The sequence below is a fragment of the Montipora foliosa genome, unplaced genomic scaffold (assembly GCF_036669935.1).
Source record: "Montipora foliosa isolate CH-2021 unplaced genomic scaffold, ASM3666993v2 scaffold_419, whole genome shotgun sequence".
Taxonomy (NCBI): domain Eukaryota; kingdom Metazoa; phylum Cnidaria; class Anthozoa; order Scleractinia; family Acroporidae; genus Montipora; species Montipora foliosa.
Window position 1 is genome coordinate 182,501 of NW_027179722.1, and position 22,500 is coordinate 205,000.

At 39.5% G+C, this 22,500-nt stretch overlaps 1 protein-coding gene across 3 annotated transcripts in view; it reads right to left on the reverse strand.

Annotated features, from left to right (window-relative positions):
- Positions 1-2,004: 2,004 nt before the first annotated feature.
- Positions 2,005-22,500, reverse strand: part of LOC137988437 (NLR family CARD domain-containing protein 3-like) — a 22,118-nt gene continuing 1,622 nt past the window's right edge. For 2 of the 3 annotated variants that reach the window (XM_068834419.1, XM_068834421.1), the window contains exons 3-5: positions 10,065-10,222; positions 9,743-9,823; positions 2,025-5,504 (exon numbers count right to left, since the gene is read on the reverse strand). In XM_068834419.1, coding sequence (XP_068690520.1) covers positions 2,581-5,504; positions 9,743-9,823; positions 10,065-10,161 — 3,102 coding nt within the window. In that variant the 5' untranslated portion in view covers positions 10,162-10,222 and the 3' untranslated portion in view covers positions 2,025-2,580. Of the gene's footprint in view, positions 5,505-9,742; positions 9,824-10,064; positions 10,223-17,807; positions 17,860-22,500 lie in introns of all 3 variants that reach the window. The other variant, XM_068834420.1, reaches the window with a different exon arrangement.

The following is a 22,500-nucleotide window of genomic DNA, read 5'->3' on the forward strand; positions in this document are numbered from 1 at the left end:
TACCTCCCCTTGAGTTGAAATTAAATGAAGAACTAGATAAAGTTAATCAAAGGCTCCAGTTAAATAGGTAATCTTTAAATATTGATAAAACAAATTCTGTAATCTTTTGCCCTCCACAAAGAAATCCTCAACCAATTTGCTTAAAATTTCAGGCAGGCCTGTGGAGCAAACTGCATATGTCAAATACCTAGGTCTTATCATTGATTCTAATTTTTAAATTAGAATCAATGATAAGACCTAGGTAAATTAGAAAAAACATACACATGAAGTTGGTAAAAAAAATTTCAAGGGGCATTGGCATTCTATCTAAGCTTAGACATTTTGTTACTATTGATATTCGCAATCAGTTATGTCATTCGTTAGTGTATCCTTTCCGGACTTATGGTTTGATTGCCTGGGGAAACACTTATGCCACAACTCTTAAACCTGTAGTAGTTTTGCAGAAAAAGGCAGTACGAATAATAACATTTTGTAATCGAGATGCTCACTCTTGCCCTCCGTTTTCACAGCTAGGATTAATCAAATTAATGGATCTTGTGACTATTCATACTGCCCCTTTCATGTTTCAGTATCATCATCGTTTACTACCTAAGGCGTTTGACAACTTCTTTTCACCTATATCATCTAAACACAATAATAATACTAGGCTAGCATCAAAATCAACTTATTATATAGATCATGTTAGAAGTAATTACGGTAAATTTAATTTACATTTCTCTGGTCCTTCTGGTTGGAATAATCTGGATGAAGATGTAAAAAGTCGTCCTTTGCATTTATTTAGACACGCAATGATGGAAAAATTCTTATATACCTATGTTTAACGCTAGCTTGGTATTGTCAATTTATTCTTAGCTTATTACTGTTCAAACTCAAGAATTGATAAGTACCATACTACTATCTGGTACCAGTTTTTGGTTTTTTTTTCTTTTTGTTTGATTGTTTTTTTCCTATAAATATATTTCCCTTAGATTAGTTAGATTTATTTATTTCATTATTTATCCTCTTGTCTATTCTATTAGTTGTGTGTGTGTTGCAACCCAGAAAATGCAAGCAATAATTTATTGAAACTACTCAGCTCCTTTAGTTTATAACTATTCTGAGTGGTTTTTTGCCTGATCAAGTTAATTTACTCTGTTGTATCAAACGTTTTCTAATTTGGCAAATAAATGGATGGTTGTTGTTAGAAAAAGTTTTGTGTCATGATCTCATCACTCTTACGCATCAATAGCGCATGGAACCCAGTGCCCTGTACGTCTTCATCTCATCTTTAGAGCTTTCGTACACATTCAGTTATATAGGATTCATCAGCCATATTGCACAATATGAACGATGTGGCAAGCATCAACAAGAACAGATTTATATTTTAAAGCGGCGTTTTGTACACATTGCCATCATGTTCATTGTATTCGTCTCTTAAATTTCCTACACCTAATCTGGTGTTATAGCATTGTCTTGTTTTCTTTGCCCCACAATTGTTAAATGGCACTCAAATAATTTCAAGAAAAATGACACTTCATCTGATTGAAAAATGAAACAACATGATAAAGAAACCTCGTCTGGGTGTGTAGAGTCCTGAGAAGGACTGCTGTTGGAGAACAAAGATTTGATGAACTGGGCGGAAGTAATTTTCAAAAGTAAGTGATCCAGTGTGTTGGTGGGTATATGCGTCCGTGTACGAAACTCACGACCAGTTTAAAGGGAGAGGAGAGTGAAAGTGATAAGCGATCGTGTGACTCCAAGAAACAACCAAGAAACAAAAAAAAAAGGAAGCTAGAAAGTTAATGTGGCACGGCGTCGCAACAAGGGTTAGCACTGTGCCTACATCCAAGCGCAGATTTTTCATTCCCTTAAGACTTCCGTTTGAACTTCCTTGAATGCACACAAAAGTAAATGTTACAAAGTATACCTCACATAATGGCGCATATTCATTTCAATTAAAACTATCGCTTGGCGTTTGCTGTACAAATTTTAAAAGGATGTTCATTAAAAATTCAAACCCTTTGAAAATAAAACGTTTTATTGCAGGCATTTCCATATCATTTATATATGAATGCCATATTATAATGCGAATACAATACAGAAAGAATGTTAACCACGCAAGATTTAAATTGGGTACGACACTGGACTAGTTGATTTGGCATATTAATTTGGCATATTAATCTCGTTCAAAGGATGCTAGTAATTGTAATATATTGTAACAATTCTTTTGGGCTCTGACCTTTGGTCCAACGATTAACTCCAAGGGATAACGATTTGCTTTCTGCTGTCTCGACCTCTTAATTTCAAAACGTTTTGACATGGTAAATACGATAAGTATGAAATATGTTGAACTAGGCGAAAGGGCCCTCTCAGATCTTTCATTGAAAGACAAACTCAAGGTTGTCAGCATTGAATTGATTTCCACTGCTTTAGCCAGTACAGCAGCACCTGAGTCACCGATTGTACAGCCAGACAAATGCGACTTTGTCAGCGTTGAATTGATTTCCACTGCTTTAGCCAGTGCAACAGCACCTGAGTCACCGATTCCATTAACCCTTTCACCGCCTAAAAAGGAAAATTGACACTTAACACCAGACGATTTTACTCGTCAATGGGGAAGCCCTCGGCAGTGAAAGGGCTAAAAGAAAAATTCAAGGTTGTCAGCGTTGAATTGATTTCCAGTGCTTTAGCCATTGCAGCACCACCTGACTCACCGATGTTATTCACATGCAGATACAACTTTGTCAGCGTTGAATTGATTTCCACTGCTTTAGCCAGTGCAGCAGCACCTGAGTCACCGATTTCATTGCAAGACAAATCCAAGGTTGTCAGCGTTGAATTGATTTCCACTGCTTTAGCGAGTGCAGCAGCACCTGAGTCACCGATGTTATTCTCATGCAGATACAACTTTGTCAGCGTTGAATTGATTTCCACTGCTTTAGCCAGTGCAGCAGCACCTGAGTCACCGATTTCATTGCAAGACAAATTCAAGGTTGTCAGCGTTGAATTGATTTCCACTGCTTTAGCGAGTGCAGCAGCACCTGAGTCACCGATGTTATTCTCACGCAGATACAACTTTGTCAGCGTTGAATTGATTTCCACTGCTTTAGCCAGTGTAGCAGCACCTGCGGCACCGATTCTATTTGAAGGCAAATTCAACGTTGTCAGCGTTGAATTGATTTCCACTCCTTTAGCCAGTGCAGCTGCACCTGAGTCACCGATTTCATCGAGAGACAAACTCAAGGTTGTCAGCGTTGAATTGATTTCCACTGCTTTAGCCAGTGCAACAGCACTTGAGTCACCGATTGTACCGCCAGACAAGTGCAACTCTGTCAGCGTTGAATTGATTTCCACTGCTTTCGCCAGTGCAGCAGCACCTACGTCAGTGACTGTACAGCCAGACAAATGCAACTTTGTCAGCGTTGAATTGATTTCCACTGCTTTAGCCAGTGCAGGAGCACTTGAGTCACCGATTCCAGTGAAAGACAAATTCAAGGTTGTCAGCGTTGAATTGATTTCCACTGCTTTAGCCAGTGCAGCAGCACCTGACTCACCGATTCCAGTGAAAGACAAATTCAAGGTTGTCAGCGTTGAATTGATTTCCAATGCTTTAGCAAGTGCAGCAGCACCTGACTCACCGACTCCAATGAAAGACAAATTCAAGGTTGTCAGCGTTGAATTGATTTCCACTGCTTTAGCCAGTGCAGCAGCACCTGACTCACCGATTCCAGTGAAAGACAAATTCAAGGTTGTCAGCGTTGAATTGATTTCCAATGCTTTAGCAAGTGCAGCAGCAACTGAGGCACAGACGTCAACGAAAGACAAACTCAAGGTTGTCAGCGTTGAATTGATTTCCACTGCTTTAGCCAGTGCAGCAGCAACTGAGTCACCGATTGTATAGCCAGACCAATGCAACTCTGTCAGCGTTGAATTGATTTCCACTGCTTTAGCCAGTGCAGCAGCATCTGAGTCACCGTTTCCAGTGAGAAACAAATGCAGCTTTGTCACCGTTGAGTTTGTTGCCATTGCGTGAGCCAGTATAGAAACGCTGCTGTCACTTTTCCACCACTGGTCCAACGAAATATGCTGAATTTTAAGAAGTGAACCAAGAGAACGCGCTAATTCGTTTCCAAAGGTACCCTGTTCTTTTTCACATTCCTTAATACAATTCAGTGCAGTGTATAAATAGCCACCACCTTCCCTCTCTTCATTTAATTGGTTGATTTGACTTGCTATACTTTCCACAAGTGCCATGGCTTTTGCCTCGTACCGTTGAGCCAAGATACCACAGGTAAACATGAGCACTTGTTGAAACTCCTTAAAATATCTTGTGTCAGCAACTAAGCCATCAGGACTAATTTCCTCATCGACAAGCTTGCAACTGAGATAAAATGCAGCAAAGAACTCCTGAAAGCTCTTGTGTGAAAACCCATAGCACCAGCTCGGCCTTCGTTTGCTGCGTCCAGGATGAGCCGACAGAAATCCCAATTCAGGTATTAAGTTGCTGGTACCATTTCGGAATACACTGTCGTCGAAATACATCTCATCGTTGAGCAAGCCATTCAACGCTATAGAACCAAGATGCTTTAATTCAGCGTGGTATAATTGTGTTAGGTCTTCGTCCGTTTTTGGTAATTCTTTCTTTTTCCTATACCTTCTCAACACACACTGCACTATTTCGTGGTAAAGCAGAGTTCTACCTTTCGGCAAATCTCCTTGGAAGTCCTCACAGAGGAGGCAAAGAAGGGCTGTATTTAATGGATTTGCAGTTAGTTCGCTCATGATTGCGTCTGTGCCCAGCTTGTCCAAGAGCTTTTTCGCCAGATGCTCCTCGGCTTTGAAATATCTTCGGATAAAACCTTGAGCAGCATCTGCGGTAAATCCTTCGACCTCTAGCAGGGTGTCACAGCATTCCCGTAGTTTCATCCCAGCTTCGTGGCGAGCTGTAACCACTAAGTAACATTTTGGAAACATTCTCTCTTGAATGATTTCTTTATAGACCGGTAAATAATGGGTTGGTAACTCATCCAATCCGTCAAGCACCAACAAAACCTTTGACTGATAGTTCTGAACGAACTTGAAAAACTTCTCCTTTTGTTCCTTCTTCATGTCTCGTGGTAAAAGCTGGTCATCGATAGCCTCCCATAAGTCAGAGTTAATGTCTCTACATTTCAACAACAGCAACACTTGGACATCAGGAAACGAATCTTCAGCTTTACAGTTCTTGGCCCAGTCGTAAGCAACCTTGTTACAATAGGTTGTCTTTCCCATGCCTGGCTGTCCTTCAATCAAAACCTTTCTGGGTTGTGAACATTCCTCATGTGGTTTGAAGATTTCCAACATGTTGACAATGGAGTCAGTCTTTACCCCACGTTCTTTTTTCCTGCTGACCATTTTAAGCCTGGTAAAAATGTTGTCAAGATGGAATAACTCTTCGTTCCACGGAAATGGCTTGAGCCACCCTTCGCGTTTCTGGTACAGTCGTCGAATATCGTCGATGAAGTCAGCCGGTGGCCCATAAGCATCTGCAAGAGAGAAAGTCATTAATTTAAAAAAAAATGCCGTTATTCTCCCAGCGTTAAATACTTGAGAATAGACTTGCACCTTAGTTGTGTTAAGGTCGACTGTACTTATAATTGATAGTGAAATATGGGAGATTCACAGGGGCGTAGCGTCCATGTACGCACGTACGCCCGTGCGTACAGCTCAAATCCGGGATTCCTTATTCCATGGAGGCATTATTTTTTTTTCAGTCATTATAAAATCGGGCCAAGCTTTTTAAATTTCGAATTAAACTGGTGTCTCTGTGTGGGAGTATTTCCAGTATCTTCTCATTAACCCATACAGGCCTGGCCAAACGGATCCAACATTGTTGGACGCTGTCGAAAGAGGTGACCAAAAGAATGCAACATGTTGGATCCAGAATTTCGGACTCAAGGGTCTGGAACCAAAACCTACCCAGAATCCTTAGAAAACAAACTCTCGCCATGTTGGCGCTTTCAAATTCCTTTTAAAGTTATCAATAGAGTCACTCTCTGTGATAGCTAGAGGACGGGTGTTCCAGAATCTAGGAACTGCAACAGCAATGCCCTGTCTCCAAAGGTCTTGCACCATGCAGGTGTGAGGAACCTTGAGAAGACCCAGGGCATCACTGCGTAGGGAGTAGCGTTCCGAGGTCTTGACTTGAAAAAGCTCCTGCAGATACATTGGCACCATGCCCCTGAGAGCTTTAAACACAAGAAGGGCTATCTATCTGAGGAGAGATTGCTTAAGCTTTCGTCGCTCAGACATTCAAGACTTTGCTCGTTCACCACGTAGCTTGAAGTGACTTGACTGACATCTCCATGGATACTGATAGCGCAAGCGCGCGTGCAACACTGTTAAATGTGATGGCCGAACAAATGCAACACTATTGCTCACACCTTAGAACAAAAGAAACACACCTTAGAACAAAAGAAACGTTGGATGATGTTGAAGACGATGTTTGATGGAAATCAAACTTTATTTCAACAAGTTCCAACATCGTAAAACATGGTGGCAAAACGAGTGCAACATGTTCCATTCAACAATGTTGGATGATGTTACACTAACATGTTCAGTGAACCCGTTTAGCCAGGCCTTAACGGCGAGAAACGTAATAGTGGACGAAAGCACATACAAAAAAAACAACTCTACCCTTCGAAGTCCCCACACAGTGTCAGTCTTAAAACTTTACACTGCCACCGTATGAACCAGACTCCACTATCACGCTTTATTGAACCCCCATGTTCATAACTAGTCACAACATTGTTGACATTTAAGTTTGCTGATAATTTTTCAGTGTTCTGACAATTGCTTACCAAACAGACTCAAAGTTATTTTTCGATCCTTGATTTGCATACAACCAGCCATTATTTTCTACGCAAACAATAGAAGACACGGTAACCATGCGTAACGGATCGAAAATTCCAAACTTCAATCTTCCTTACTTCTGTTTGGTCAGATTATCCAGAACCAGTCTCAGTCAGTGTATAAAAGCTGCGCTTTCGCGAACCCTGGCCATAATGGCTCGACAGGTTAACAAAGGAACGCAACCTGGATTTATTTCTCAAACCTAAGCGAAGTCTTTTACTCGAAATCCGTGACTTACGTATTTTTTTGCAAGCGAAAACTGCTAACTACAAAATGATAATCACACGTGTTGACTTGGCGCCTAATGTCTTGCAAACAAAAGAACGGATCGAAATCCTTGACTTCCCATTGGTCTATTCTTTGTTGCGCGTCATTCCAGACCTATATAAAGAGCACTCTGAAGTAATTTTGGTCAAACTCCCGCCCCGCAACCACTCGAGCAACAGCAAACACCAACTGACGAAGGAAGCCACCTAAGTTTCCGAAACCAAAACTAACCAAACAGTTCTTATCAGAACTCTATGACCACTCCAAACGAACTGGGAGCAATAGACTCGGTCAAATAATTATTTTCTGAACCGCCAATTGTCGCCTACAGCAAGGACAAGTCCCTCAAAGACCTTCTGGTCAGAGCTAAAATTCCTTCGCTCATTTAACAACAACACTCTGGAGTTATAAACGGTAAGGGTCAAGTGACAATATCACAAAACTTGGCATAGCATTGTAGGCCCCATTCTTGTGCCCATCGTCACATCCATCACATGTCAAGAACTCAATTCCTTATTCTCAATTTCTTAGACATCGACGTCTATGTAGTGATGACTCCGCTTTTTCCAGCAGATCAGAGGAGATGTGCCAGTTCTTCGAAAAACGTGGCTATCCTGTCTCTGTGGTCAAAGCAGGCCATCATCACGGCCAACAATTTAATCGACAGTCAGCACTACAAACGTCACAAAAAGATAAGAATGACAGAATTCCATTCACCCTCACTTTCCATCCTCATAATCAGGCAGTCAAAAGTATCACTCTTAATAACTTCAAATTACTCCAAAATGATCCCGAGACTGGTAGAATCTTTTCGCAACCTCCACTTATTTCATTCAAACGCGACAAAAACGTAGCCAACTTTTTAGTTAGAAGCGCGCTCAAAACTAACGAGCAACCCGGCACTTTCAAATGTGCGCACTTGTCTTTTCATTCTTAACACTAGCAAGATATCGGTACCAAAGCGATGTGTTAAGATTACCGATCGTTTCACATGTACCTCCGCAAATGTCATTTATTGCATAACCTGTACGTTATGCAATAAATTATACATTGGCGAGACAGGTAGACGACTAGGCCACCGATTCCCCGAACACCTCCGCGATGTTGAGAGGAATGACAAGGATGCATCTAAGCCAGTCGCTCGTCATCTTAATCTCCCTAACCACTCCAAAAAACACATGGCTATCTGCCACCTTTCCCTACATCTAGGTACGACGGAACAAAAATTCATCTTTTAAATCGGCACCCTTGATCCTCACGGTATTAAGGAACGCTTTTCATTTAACTAATATATTCCAATTTTTCACGTTGCGATGTTACCACCAATAGCGTAGCTCCTACTCTACTATAAAAACTACACGTAACCCATAATTCCTCGATTTGCTCTGACGATGGGCTAACGCTCGAAACGTCGGCTTTTACAATCTCTGTACGGCGGCCATTTTACATTATCAACTCCGTTGATAAAACCAGATTTTTGTATACTACTTCCCCACCGACGCAGCATTACAGTTTCTTTACAAACTACCCCCTTCATTCTATAAATCCAGTGATCATTTTCGCTTCCAGTCAGTCCAAAAAATATACAATTTGTATAGGAAATGGTATGAACTTGCCCTTGCATTTCGTGATTTACGGGCACGAGTGACATTTTAAAAGTGTCTAAACGTGCACGAGCCGCAGGAGAGCACGTTTTGGCTCAGGTCTCGAGTCGGAAATCAATGAAAATTCAACAAATTTGGTCAATTTATTAATTTCCTTAGATATGCTGCTAATTCCAAGATGATGATAGAGTAACAGCAAAGCGTCTTTGCTGAACAGAGCAGAGTTGGCTGGTTCAATGCTTTCACCATTGCCAGCACCTTCTCTTTGATGTATGAATAGACTTGACGAGACACAAGATATAAGGCAAAACCCTTGCTTGTAAGGATCAAATGAAGCAAGAATAGAAACGTGGGCTTACCTTAAGCAATAGCACAAAGAAAGAAGAGGCTTGACCTGGCTCTGCACATGGTTATATTCGATCACAATTTCATTTGCATAACAATGCATCTTTGATACAAAGGTGAATTGCGCATGTGCAAGGAGGTATGCATTAATAAGGACAGAATGTGGATGGTTAAAGAGAATTGAACATTTAGGCCTCAGGAAAAGTTCGGGTTAAGGGTATAGTTCAAGCTGTTACTGCTCATGTACATGTGGCTACTTGTGTAGCATCGATGTCTCGTACATTGTCGAAACACAACTTTGCCATTTGCTGCTTCTCAACTCATGGATGGTTCTGTTTCAGTGCAGATGTCCTGTGCAGCCATCCTTCATGGGTATCAAATTCTGATATACATGTACTACATACCAACATATTTAAGCACCAATGGTAACTCAAATTACTTCTCGTAATAAATTAAAATACCTCACATGTTAAGCAAATTATAAACTGCTGATGGATGTGGATAGAGAAGATTTGGCCCGATTCTTACAACCACTACAAAGTCTTTGAATTTTTGTTAGCTAGAAAATGACACTCAGTCCTGTGCTTGAAAGAGACTCCCATCCAACATTTGAATTTCAGACAACTCCTTGCAGTGATTACAAGTATCAATAATACCTTGTTCCTGGTCAATGTGTGTGCTTGTTCCTGCAGGTGCTGAAGCAACACCAGCACAGCTGGCTTCTGCCTGACCAGGATCTATTAGAAGACAAACAAGATAATCCCCTGTCAGGCTGAAACAATCCTAATCCAAAACATGCAAAATTGCTCCTTGACAGTGAATTGCAAAATGATTTTCTCTCAGGTAGAAAGGTTACATCTCACACTTGAAAAGTGTGCTTGTTCATTTTTTAAAAGCAAAATCATGTTATTTTGTAAAACTATGATTGTCATCAAAATATCTTGCCCATAATGCACCAGTAACTAGAATAAAATTTACCAGAGTGTTCAGGTTTCTTTTTCTTCCCCCGGTATATTTCCAAAGCACAGTCCCTGAACACACCCTTTAGTGACCTCTGACCTTGCTTTTCAGACATCTTCCATCATCAGTGTACAAGGAAACAGAATTTCAGTGAGGCAGGGGTCAGTGTTTTGTTCCTGATGTAAATGTAAAAAAATAAAACGAAGATTAGTCAGCATCAAAACTACTCAACAGATTAGCCTACCCATCTATAGTTCAAATAGGGATGGCGATTTTAAAATTCTGTTTTTAAGACGAGCCATGTGATTAGGTGAAGTGGGAGAAGAGGTAAGAACCAACCCAGTGCACAGAAGTACCGTTGGCAGCAAGATTCAGTGCCTGCAGTGTACATGCACTCTCAACACCAAGGGGCTGAATGGAAAACCAGCTGTCATACTTACTTCCACTCTGAAACGTACACTACAGGGAACGCGAAGGCAGGGTAGAGTCAAAGGTGTAGAAGGAACATGGAGGAAGGTTAGGAATGCGCGACATTAAGCAGATTTCGTGGTAGTTTTTATAGGGTGAACGTACACAAGGTTTTGAAGTGGGCCACAACTGAGTCCTTTGGCTGGATTTTAATCTGGGCCAAATGCAATGGAGACACACTGATTTGAAAAGCATAGCTTTTCCAAGTTTTATTTGGGACTTCAGATCCAACTACACATACTAGTGCCACAAGAATAACAATTTCAAAACAATGGCAGAGGATGGATTGCTCATGTTTACAGAAATTAACTTCACGGCTGCAGGCTTGTAATACAAGACTGAAGGCCTCGTACTCTCAGAATATCTAGAATTTATTTGCCAGCTAAACCTAGGGCTTAACATCCCTCCCCCCTGGGTATTTAACACTTTGTCTTGCCAGAGGCCGGGAAAGTCTATTACTAAAACAAAGAAGTCGGGAATTTGAAGTTGATGTTGTGTGTCCCAGTGCTTGCACCCTGTTCGGGAATGATAGAAAGACTTCGAGCCAAGGACAGCAATGAAAAGTGAGGAATTTTCTCACTGAAGTTAGATTTATAAACTGTCTTTATACCTTTTCAGACCACGTCCTTTAAAATATACGTGAAGTTGCTCAAACGTCAACATACACATTTACTCTAATGTATTATTGGATAATCCATTTCATTATACAGATTCTGATGACATGCTAGGATTTTCCTTCTTACAAAAAAGTCATATATTGACCGCGCGCAGTGAACACATCATTTTAATCTTTCACATGTGAGGATATGGGTGTCGTCATGATAACGAACACGATTATCCAATAAAACGCGAGCTTCCCCTTCATTGTTAATTGTAAGATACTCTTGTGCTGTAATATAATTCGTCTCTACTACATTAACATTTTTTTGCACAATTTGGCATGATCATGATTTGTTTCATGGTACACAACATGTGCGTTTTAGAGGTTGGTGACAACTTTTTCACCATTTCGAAAATGAATAAAATAAGTTGTCTTTAATCTGGACATCTCATCAATATCTATATAATGAACAGAACATTACATGACCACTTAAGGATACGATATCTTCTCGTACTGACAGTACCTCTCACGAGTGTGAGATACTGAGGCAGCTGGCTCACAGCGACCGTTGATAGGCCAAACTGTCACGTGACAAACAACTGTTGTGGCGAGAACTTAGCGTAAGGGAATTGATTTACTAATCGATTAAAGTCAGGTATCACGGAAACCAGTTGTGATTGACGATGATTTACTTCACGATAATCGAACGTAAACTGAAATGCAATGCGGTGAATAAACTAATTACTAAGAGATGCTGGAATACAAAGACGAGAAAATCAAGAATCAACCAATAAATAGTATGGAATCCAATCGTAGTTACGTTCCTACTAAGTCTGTGTAAAACTCTACCAAATGCGACAAAAGACAAACATGGAAAATACACGATTAACAAACTATACAATTTAAGTAACAGTTTGAGTAACTTGAGATTGTAAGGTACAATTTGGCAACGTTCGTGGGAGTGCCACTGCAAGCACCTGACATGAAAACGTGGATTAATATCATGCAACTAGAGAAAACTGTAAGTTTCGTTAAATATGTTCTACAACAAACCTAAAATAACACTGACGAAGGGATAGTAAAACGTTTTAAATATCTACAAAAACAACTGCTGTAACAAAACAGGGAGGGCGTTGTCACACGCTAATCTTGAGCAGCTCGCGAATCGGAGAAAGGTAAACCAAAAACTAACCTTTTGTAAACTAGAAGGCAAAAATAACAACAAAGGCCGAACTTACACATCGGTTCCCGCTTCTACTCTAAATAACCAAGGATAAACAAACTGAATCTGTTAATAATAAAACTATGATCACAAAAGTGAGAACCTAAGCGTGCTACTGATGCATATGTCTGGAAGACCAACTTACTTAACACACGTCATCGTTAAAGCAAATGTGATTGGTAAATTGAAAATAAAAAACTGAAACAGGAAAGCTTTGATACAGTTACTATCAGCAATCGAGGATAAAATTCGTCTTCCCACGCAGCCGTGTAATACAGTCAACTCTCTCTAAGACGGACACCATCGGGACCAGCCTCAGCTGTCCGTCTTAGAGAGGTGTCCGGCTTATAGAGAATCGGCGTAACATGACCCCAGGAATTTTGAGATAATAATGCTGAACCTGTGCACAGTGAATACCCGTCTGTTTAACGTTTGTTTTCAGTTATTTACTTGAACGAAACCTACCTATTTTAGATTACAATACAATTCGGTTGTCACCTTCAAGTTATTTTTTGAATGGGACAACGACTGATTTAATTTTAACTTGTACTGTATGTATTCCGGCGACAAGAAAAGAGCTGTCAATTAAACGTCTGGTGTTAAAAAGAGTCACGTACAAGAATTTTAATTCCCTAAATCGTAATTTGCGGTGACATTCAGGACCTCGGAAGTGTCCGTTGACGATCTCAAAGTGTCCGTTGTCCGTCCTATGGAGGTGTCCGTTAAGAGAGAGTTGACTGTATCCTCTATAAGCTTGAATAGAGAAAAATCCAAGAATTCAAAGGTGAGTCTACAATAACCAGTGGTCTGCTACTGCATTACTGTAGCCTTACAGTCATCTAATTTGAATTATTACATGTAATGGTGTTACCCAAAATAGTCCACTTGTTTGCACTGCAGTCCGACCCGCACTCATGCAGTTAGTCATTTATGTGATAAGGGCATATTTTAAATGGCAAGTCCTCAGTTAAGGGGTTTGGGATTCTGCAATAATACCAGGTGCCTACAGTGTACAAAGTTTGGTTTTTAAGCCAAAGCACTCACTTTAGAGATTAAATTTTAGAGCTCATTTGGTTGATATAAAAGCATATTTTTAATAGCTACCAATAAGTTAAGAGTTTGAAACACTGTAAACCATGGCTAATAATTGCCCGGGACTGCAGAACCGTGGTGGCAGTTATTTGTGACCCTCTCGCTTCAAGATGATCCATTCAGAATGTATTCTAATCCTCCATTGTGTTACTGTTGAACTGCAGTGGCAGCCACTTGTATCTGTTTCACTTTATCTAGTCATGCATAATCATCGACTGCGTAACTGGAAGACTGCAGTGGCATAAATATATCACTCCTAAATTTTACAAGTCATGTCTAATCCTCGGCTATGGGTCTGTGAGATTGCGCTGACAGTCATTCATAACTTTTCAACAAATCACCAGTCGTATCCATCTTGAACGGTGGCGGGATCATAAATTGTGACAAGTTTGCATTTTCTTCACTGGGAACAAATAGACACTTTGCTGGTGACATGTGCTTGAGAATGCTTTAAATAAGGTCTTCACAGCCTGCTTGTGTGATGCCTTTAGCAAATACTTTGAATTACCCCACTTTTTTTTTTTAACAGTCTGAGCATTCTACGGCTGAAAATATCGCTTAAGAAACCACGAACTATATGTTGGACACCAGTTGAAGTCCGGGACAGTGGACCTGCATATGAAAGGGGCAGGGATGCTTATCTCGGTTAGGGGTGTAAATTTCGGATTTTGGTCTCATTTAGGGTGTTCTTGGCAAAACGCCATCACATATAGCAGTTACGGTCTTGTTTAGGGTTGCACACGAAGAAATGTAAAAATATACATTAAATACGTTTTAAATATGGTCTCTTTTAGGGGTCACAAAAAAATTGGGCCTTGCCCAGATTGGTCTCCTTTAGAGGTTTAATTCTAAATTTCTGACAAGCATCCCCGCCCCTTCGAGCCCCACCCCCCCAAGCCCCACGGGCATCAATCAATTAATCAATCAAATTTATTTAAAACACGGTAAATGGCTCAGCAAGCTGGTTTTCAGACATGCCGTGTAAGAATTACAAGATACAAGTGATAAAAATTACAAGAATTACAAGATATAAATTTTAAAACGACTAATAAACTAGGTATAACTTAGCGCTAAATATTATTTAATGTCAAGGCAATTTAAACAATAGTAATAATTAGTAACAATCATAATTTACTATATAATAATACGAAACAAGCCACGTAAAACTGTGCCCTAGCGATGTAAAATGTGTTCTAGGATACCACACGTTTAAAGCTTGCAAGATCCCTTGTCTCACGTATTTGATTTGGCACTTGGTTCCAAGCCATTGCACCTCGATAAGAGAAAGAACGTTGAAGAAAATTCGTTTTAGGTAGCGGTAATTGGAACTCATAGTTCGAAGCCCTCAAGTTATAATTGTGGACTTCTGAGGTTCTATGAAAATAGTCATGAAGATACGTCGGACAATTATTATTGAATACTTCAAACATCGTAATTAACAAGTGCCTTTTCTCTCTTTCTTCTAAGTTAGACCACTCTAGAGAATTTAGCACTGCTGATGATCGAATAGAATAATCAGCCCTAGTTACTGTAATAATCCGTGCTGCTCTATTTTGTAACTTTTGTAATTTGTCAGCCCGTGTTTTGGAGTAGTCACTCCATACAACATCACAATAATCAAAATAAGGTTGTACAAGTGAATAGTAAATTGTCTTAAGAGTCTCTTGATTGTCAGTTAGTTTTCTAGCTAAATTGAATACAACATTCGCAAGCCATTCGAGACTCAAGGTGAAATATGTTTGATCTGATCATGCCAGGTTAGCATTTCATCAATATGACCCCCAATAACTTTGTAGAAGGTTTATGTTCAATTGGCCAATTATCCATCTTTAAATTCATGAATTTAGATTTTGTCAAGTTTTGCCGAGAACCAATAGTCATTTAATTAGGTTTGGGGGATATGGAAACTTAATTGTTTTTGTTATGCCAATCATGTACTGCAGCTAAATCACTATTTAAGGAACATTCAATTGTGGATATATCTTCATGAACCATAGTTATATACGTACCATCGGCAAACATACAAGGTGTTGTATGTTGGAGACATTTTGGGAATCGTTTACATAAATTATAAACAAAAATGGCCCAAGTATAGAACCCTGGGGAATGCCACATGATACATATTGTTCTGTGGATAAGACTCCATTTACGTAAGATCTTTGTGTTCTATCAATCAAATATGATTTAAGCAACTGAAGAGCATTGCCATTCACACCGTAACAAGAAAGTTTACGTAGTAAGATGTTATGGTCTACGGTGTCAAAGGCTTTCTTTAAATCTATAAAGACACTACCATTAAGTTTACCAGCATCCATATTGGTAAGTCAAATTAAGGTTTACTGCACTTATCAAAGCGGTACAGGTTGAATGATTTGGTCTAAATCCAGATTGAGAGTCTGTCACAAGATTTCCTGTTTGGAAATACTCTAACAGCTGAGTATGCATGACCCTTTCTATAATTTTTGATATGGCAGGTTGAATAGAAATCGGACTACAGTTGTTTGGAATATTTCTTTCATCGGACTTAAAAATAGGATACACTTTTGCCTTTTTCCAATCATCTGGAAATATTCCAGTCTCCAACACTTGATTTATCATATCACATATAGAATTTGAGATGTGTGGACTACAAAGCTTTAGAAGTCTGCTACGAGTATTATCCAATCTGCAACTTACCGAGGGTTTGAGTTTAGTGATCAGGCTGTGAATATACCCTTCACTTACAGGGCGAAAATAAAAATTTGAGTCGGTTCTATTTAAAAAGTCCTCTGGTTGAAAAGCAGTGTCTGGAATGCCAGATGCCAGTTTACTACCTATAGGGAACAAAAGTGGTTATTCATTTGCTCAGCTATATCTTGCTTTTCTATAAAATCTTTGCGCTCATAAACGCGCTTATTTATAACTGTCACTTTACAACTGCGTCTCAGGGAACTATTTATTACCTTCCAAGTTTCTTTACGATTACCACTATGCTTCTTAATGCTCTCATTAAAGAAGTTAGTCCTGGCTTCCCTAATACTAGCGTTTACGTTGTTCCTTGCCTTTTTTCGAAGAACAACTGAACTTTGAATTAAGTCCCGGATGTCTCGCATGAGCATTATATTACATAACAACTAGAGTTTGCTAATGTAATTGCACAGTGCAAAAAAGCATGTCATGTTCTACCTTAGCAATGTTCCATTTTATTTTCTGAACAATTTAAGCGGATGACGTTACCCTGACTGACGAGTTGGAAATCACAGAAAGTATGAATTCCTATTTCTCAACTGTGTTTATGTTAGAAGGTTGAGAAAATTGCCCTACATATGCTGATGTTGTGGATTCTAAATTGTCAACTATCTTTTGTAACGCAAATGAGGTTTCCCACCTTTTGAGAAACGTAAATTCTTACAAGTCTCTGGGGCCTGACCACCTCCCGCCACGAGTATTAAAAGAATGCGCGATTGAAATCACTGAGTCCTTTCGTTTACTTTTAAATAGATCATTTCTAGCTGGAGAAGTACCGTACGCCTGGAAAATAGCTAAAATTGTTCCTGTCCACAAGAAGGGTACAAGAGATTGCAGAGAAAACTAACGTCAAACTTCACTCACCTCCATCGCATGTAATCATAAAGTTAGCGACAAAATTGTCAAAGATCGAGTAGTAAACTTCTGGCGGACCCTAGAAGTCTTTAACTCAAACCAATTTGGTTTCCTTGAAGGACGACCAACTCTAACTCAGTTGCAGTGTTGTTTTGATTACTGGGCTTTATCAAAAATAAATCAAGACCTACTGATGTTATATTCTCATATTTCTCAAAAGCGTTCGATTCCCTACCTCACGAACGGCTGTTGCGCAAATTACAAAGCCACGGGATCAGAGGTCTACTACTCCGTTGGTTCAAATGCTTTTTGACTGACAGCAAGCAACAAGTTGTTTTTCGAGTAACTTACTCATCTTGGTCTTGCGTAACGTCGGGGGTCTCACAGGGCACGATCTTGGGCCCACTTTTGTTTCTAATTTACGTTAATGATATATCCTCTAATATCTCCCCTACTTTGAGAATGTTTGCTGATGGCAAAAAAATACACAGAGCTATCACACAAAGCAAGGGACACTGAAGCCCTACAATCTGATATATCTTGGGCATCTAAATGGCAACTGCGCTATAACTCCGGCATGAACTACATATAACGCGCAAACGAGATCTTTCCCTCCCCATATATTCATTGGATAAGAGGCTTAAAACCGTAGAGTGCGTTAGTATGTCCTCCCAGAAATGTAGAAGGGCTTGCATTGATTGAAATGAAGGTTGATAGAAAGTATTACTGTTAATTTGTTATCACAAAAACAAGTCAAGTTGAATTGTTTCAAAATTGGTTAGGATTACCCTCTCACCTCCGCACAGACTCCCACTGACAGCGGGCGCCTGTTTTCCTCTCTGAGTCTCCTAGTAAAAACAGCAGAGAGAGAGAGAGAGAGAGAAAGAGAGGATTACCTACAATCGTTAAGGGGGGCGGCTCTTTACTACAGAAAGACAATGGCTGTAAAGAAATCTTTTTAGTCAAGAGCCCTACAAAAAGGTTGCATGGATGGTTCTTTAAAGTAACTTTTTCAATGGAAATCTGATATCACTTAAGAGAAGGCGTAGCTCTGTTGGTTAGTACACGGATATCGGAGCAAGAGGTCCCCGGTTCGATCCTCGGTGACTCAAATGTCTGTTTCGACTTTTCTCTGATCCGTGTAGATATAGCCTTACCATACCTATTAAAAACAGAGCACTGACATGCAGAGAAGGGGGGTAAAGAGCGCACCATCAGCTTCCATTGATACCAGTTTCGTAACTGAAAGAAGTACCGACGTTAAATAAAGTGACTTTACCTTTACCTTATCACTTCAATCTGAAAGCGCATGCGCAACTAGATTCAGTCCTCTGCCGTGCGTTACGGTGAAAAATACGTCAAAACTCTCAGGAAACAAAAGAGGAGGCAGTTTTTTTCACCTGATGGGAACCGTCCCGTCATTTTTTGTAAACTGTAGCATGGAATTTCTATTTGGACAAAAAATGGCACAGATTATTTTGAAAAGTGTGTCAAAGGAGGGCCTTCTGACCTCATAATTTTTTTAGAACGTTTTTTTTGAAAATCCATGCTACAGATTTTGTGTTAGAATCTTTTCATACCGTTGCGTTGAAAATTTGTGAAAAACATAGTTAACTTGCTGAGTGTTTGAGCATTTTCTTTTTGCTCACGTGGTTTACCAAATGTGGAAGTCGAAGCAGACAACGAAATGCTAATTATAAAATAATTAGGATGTAAACACCGCTGTGACATCTCATGAATTTTGATTGGTTAATTGTGTTGTCAGACGTGCGTTTTCATTGGCTGGTCAGAAATATAGGCGTGTATCAACAAAATCTGTTTCAAACTAGAAGTAAAAGAAAAACCCGGCATTTTTCTTCATTTGTAAAATTTTCTTTGAGAAATATTTTATAAAAGCAATAAAGGGCTTTTTTCCAACTTTACATAGCCCCATCTAAACACGAGGGGGAGTTGGGAGAATTAGAAACAGTTATGCAAACCCGAGATGCAGTCAAAGGTTTGCATAACTGTCTTGCATCTCCCAACTTCCCCTCGTGTTTAGATGAGGCTATGTACATATAAACACGGAAAATTTCCTCTCGTGCTTAAATAGAACATACATGTACTTGGCGAAAACGGATAACTGTAGAGTTTAAGAGACACGAGAAATGACTATTTGAAGAAGTCTATAGGAACGGTTTGGTAGTTCAGTAAGAGCCACCCCCTTAAGGGTAGTTTAAACATTCACCAAGGCATCCATATATTGGTTGGTACAATGGTAAGGTGAACCAAATGAAAAGCAATAGGAAAGAGGAAGGGAAAATAGACCTTAATTAAGCATGATGTTTATGACAAATGGCAAAAGTAAAACTTCATTTTTGCTGTCGGCATCATCTGTTTCTACAGTTTCGTGAACATTTTTGCATTCTTAAACTGCGATTAAGAGATAGTTCCCCTATTAAAAAAATGCTAACTGAGGCAGGACAAACAAATTTAACACTAACAGAAAGACCATGAAGAAAACACAAAGACCTGCTTACAGAAATGGTAAGTAGAATGTGATTACATCTATGAAGCTTCCTTATTTAAGGATTCTGCAAAGTTCTCTCAACTTCAATCCATATATTTATACCTGCCAAGTGTCACGCCTTAGGCTATCGAAAACTTCAATGTCACGCCTACTCATGAAGGCCTATGTTCCAATTTCTCGTGCCCGGTAGAAATGCTAGAGTCATTACAGCATTGACCGACATATTTTGGAGAAAAATATATTAAGTTATTAAAGAAAGTGAAATCAATGAGAGAAAATAAAAGCCCATGCGACTGATCGACTTTCTCTGAATTCTCTTATTTTCAGTAGGAAAAGTCACTGGAGACGAGGTAGGTTGGGAACGAGAAGGTCAAAGTTGTAGGACTATTTCCCATTCCGGTAGTGGTATCAAATTTGGTTGTGGTTCCATGCAACCACAAGCTATGTATTATCTTATAAGTATTCAAGGCATCAATCGATGTACTGGCTAGACGGATGTCTTCGGAACATCTTCGGATAAAGGAAAAAAAAAAAAGGAAAGGAAAGGAACTTTATTTAAGTGTCTAGTCATTCTAGCGCTGGAGCACTAATTGGGGACACTATAAACTAAAATGAACAATGAAAGTAAATCAAGTCAAATGTTGGTTTTCAAGGAGAGGGGAGACCGGAGTGCCCGGAGAAAACCTCTCAGTGCAGAGCAGAGAACCAACAAACTCAACCCACATGACGCCGAGTCCGGGAATCGAACCCGGGCCACATTGGTAGGAGGCGAGTGCTCTCACCACTGCGCCATCCCTGCACCCCAATCATCAAAGCCCTACAAAAAACCCTGGCACTCTCAGGAGAAAAATGTCTATAAATTTAGAAAAAATTGGCAGGTAACTTTTATTACCTTCCATTATCTCCTCTAGGAGGTCATAATCTATTAAACATTTTTGTACGCAATATTAAACTTGAGCAACTGATCGCGGTCAGTTGCAATTTGTTATGTAACAAAGAGCTACCAAAAAGAACTGCAACAAAAAAAGGTCTGGAGGTGTGCGTCTCTAATGTTACGAAGAAAGCCTGAATCATATAACCTACATTGCGTATACTTTACGTAAAACTGGGTGCACAATCATTCATGACAATAAATCGAAGCTGAAAGGAACAATACAACAGCAATATTTAACAATTATTCTATGAGGGCACGCTGGATGTAAAGTGATAGATGACCAACAAGGTACATAGCACGGAGTTGGTTATAATCATTTTATATCCAGCAGAGGGTACTACTGTCGACTAATGCATCGATTTCTGCCTCAGTCTACTCCGGTCCAAAATGGCTCAGAGCTGCAAAAATGTTCTCAGCTTGCTTTATTGCTGACACGTTCCTTCACCATATTACATACAGTACAGCAGGTATATGAACTGAAAGCCTGTGTCCGATGAGCCAATGAAAATGCTGGAATCTGATATCCGTAGTTCAGTTTTGAATAAATAGATTTAGCCAAGCCTAAAAGCAGAGCTCCTGTTTCTAACCCCAGAAAGTAATGTAGTGTATACATGGAAATAATATTATTATGCTTCTGCACGAAGTACAAAATTAATCGTCATTAGTGTATACAGCAGTAAACAAACAAAGCTTGCAAACAATAACCAACAAATTTAATCAACAAAACTGAAATTATACATGCACAGTTATCTCTTTCACAACATTTCTGGTTTTCACTGATAATTTTTACACCTTCTCTCTTCAGTTTAGAACTTGCAACAGCAAAAATTACTAGCCCAGCTTATTCGCTTACTTGACTGCAATTCCACAGTCAAACAAAGCAGCTCACGGCTGGACATCCATTTCACATAAAAAGCCTACAAATCGAAAAAAGCCTCCACAGTAATCATGAATTCTTGGTTTTCACCCATGTGACAAGGCAGCCATGTTGGATGGCAATACAGTACAATTTCTTTTAGCAGAATTTGCATAGTAATAAGGTTTAATTTACTGTAGTTCCCAGTGGAGACTGTTCAAACAATTGTTATAACGCAATTGATGTTGAAGAATTTGCCGAAAATCGCAAGTTCGAGCTTATGAGACCTTTTTAAAAGTCTTATCTGGCCAAAAAGAACCTAAACTGTTCCAAACATTGCTTACAAGTGCATTAGTTGCAGATAAATGGACTGCAATCCAATATAAATTTATACTGCGATGAGAGTTCGGTTATAATATGTCTGACGAAATACACAATGATCACAAGGAAAACTCACCAATGACACCTGCTATAGGCTTAAAAATGGCGACGTGGTGTGTGATTGTTGAAATACATGTATGCCAGAAGCTCTGTCAACACAGAATTGCAAACGTTTTCAGGCCATCTTCATTTTTTTAGCGTTTCACAAAATGTGTGTGGCAGCGAAGCATGACTGTATTAAGAAGGAAAACAGTACTTGAAAGCTAACCGTTGTAAATACCGGTAAGTGTTTTGTTTCTCGCTCTATTTCTCTCAGCTTTACAGTGTTCTGCATGGGAAACTTCTCATCTTCTCTTTCCTCGCCTTCTTTTGAGGTTCCTTCGCTTTAATTTCTCAAATTTTGTCACCTTTTTTCTTTGTCCCATAGCTACCACAGCTATATTATATATGTCAAACCTGTTTTGGATTAAAGCCAGTGAATACACTGTAGTGCAAGAAAAAATATTTTCCAAACTGTTTTCCACCATAACATGACAAGCACATACTGTGAAGAGCTTTAGTTCACAAAGCAAGAGAGAAAGAGCACATGATAATTAAGCCTCATTTTCGTTTAGGCAAACCTGGCTTGAGCCTGCGATCCAATCGAAACCAGTACCTGGGTCAGCGGTCAACTTTAAAAAAAAAACAACTCATGTCCATGAGCTCTAAACTTGAGCCTCTATATGGTCATGTGATACCTTGTTTTGACAGGTGTCAATAAACCATAACTTTACTGTCCGATATCAAAGATGTACCCTGTAAACTAGCTT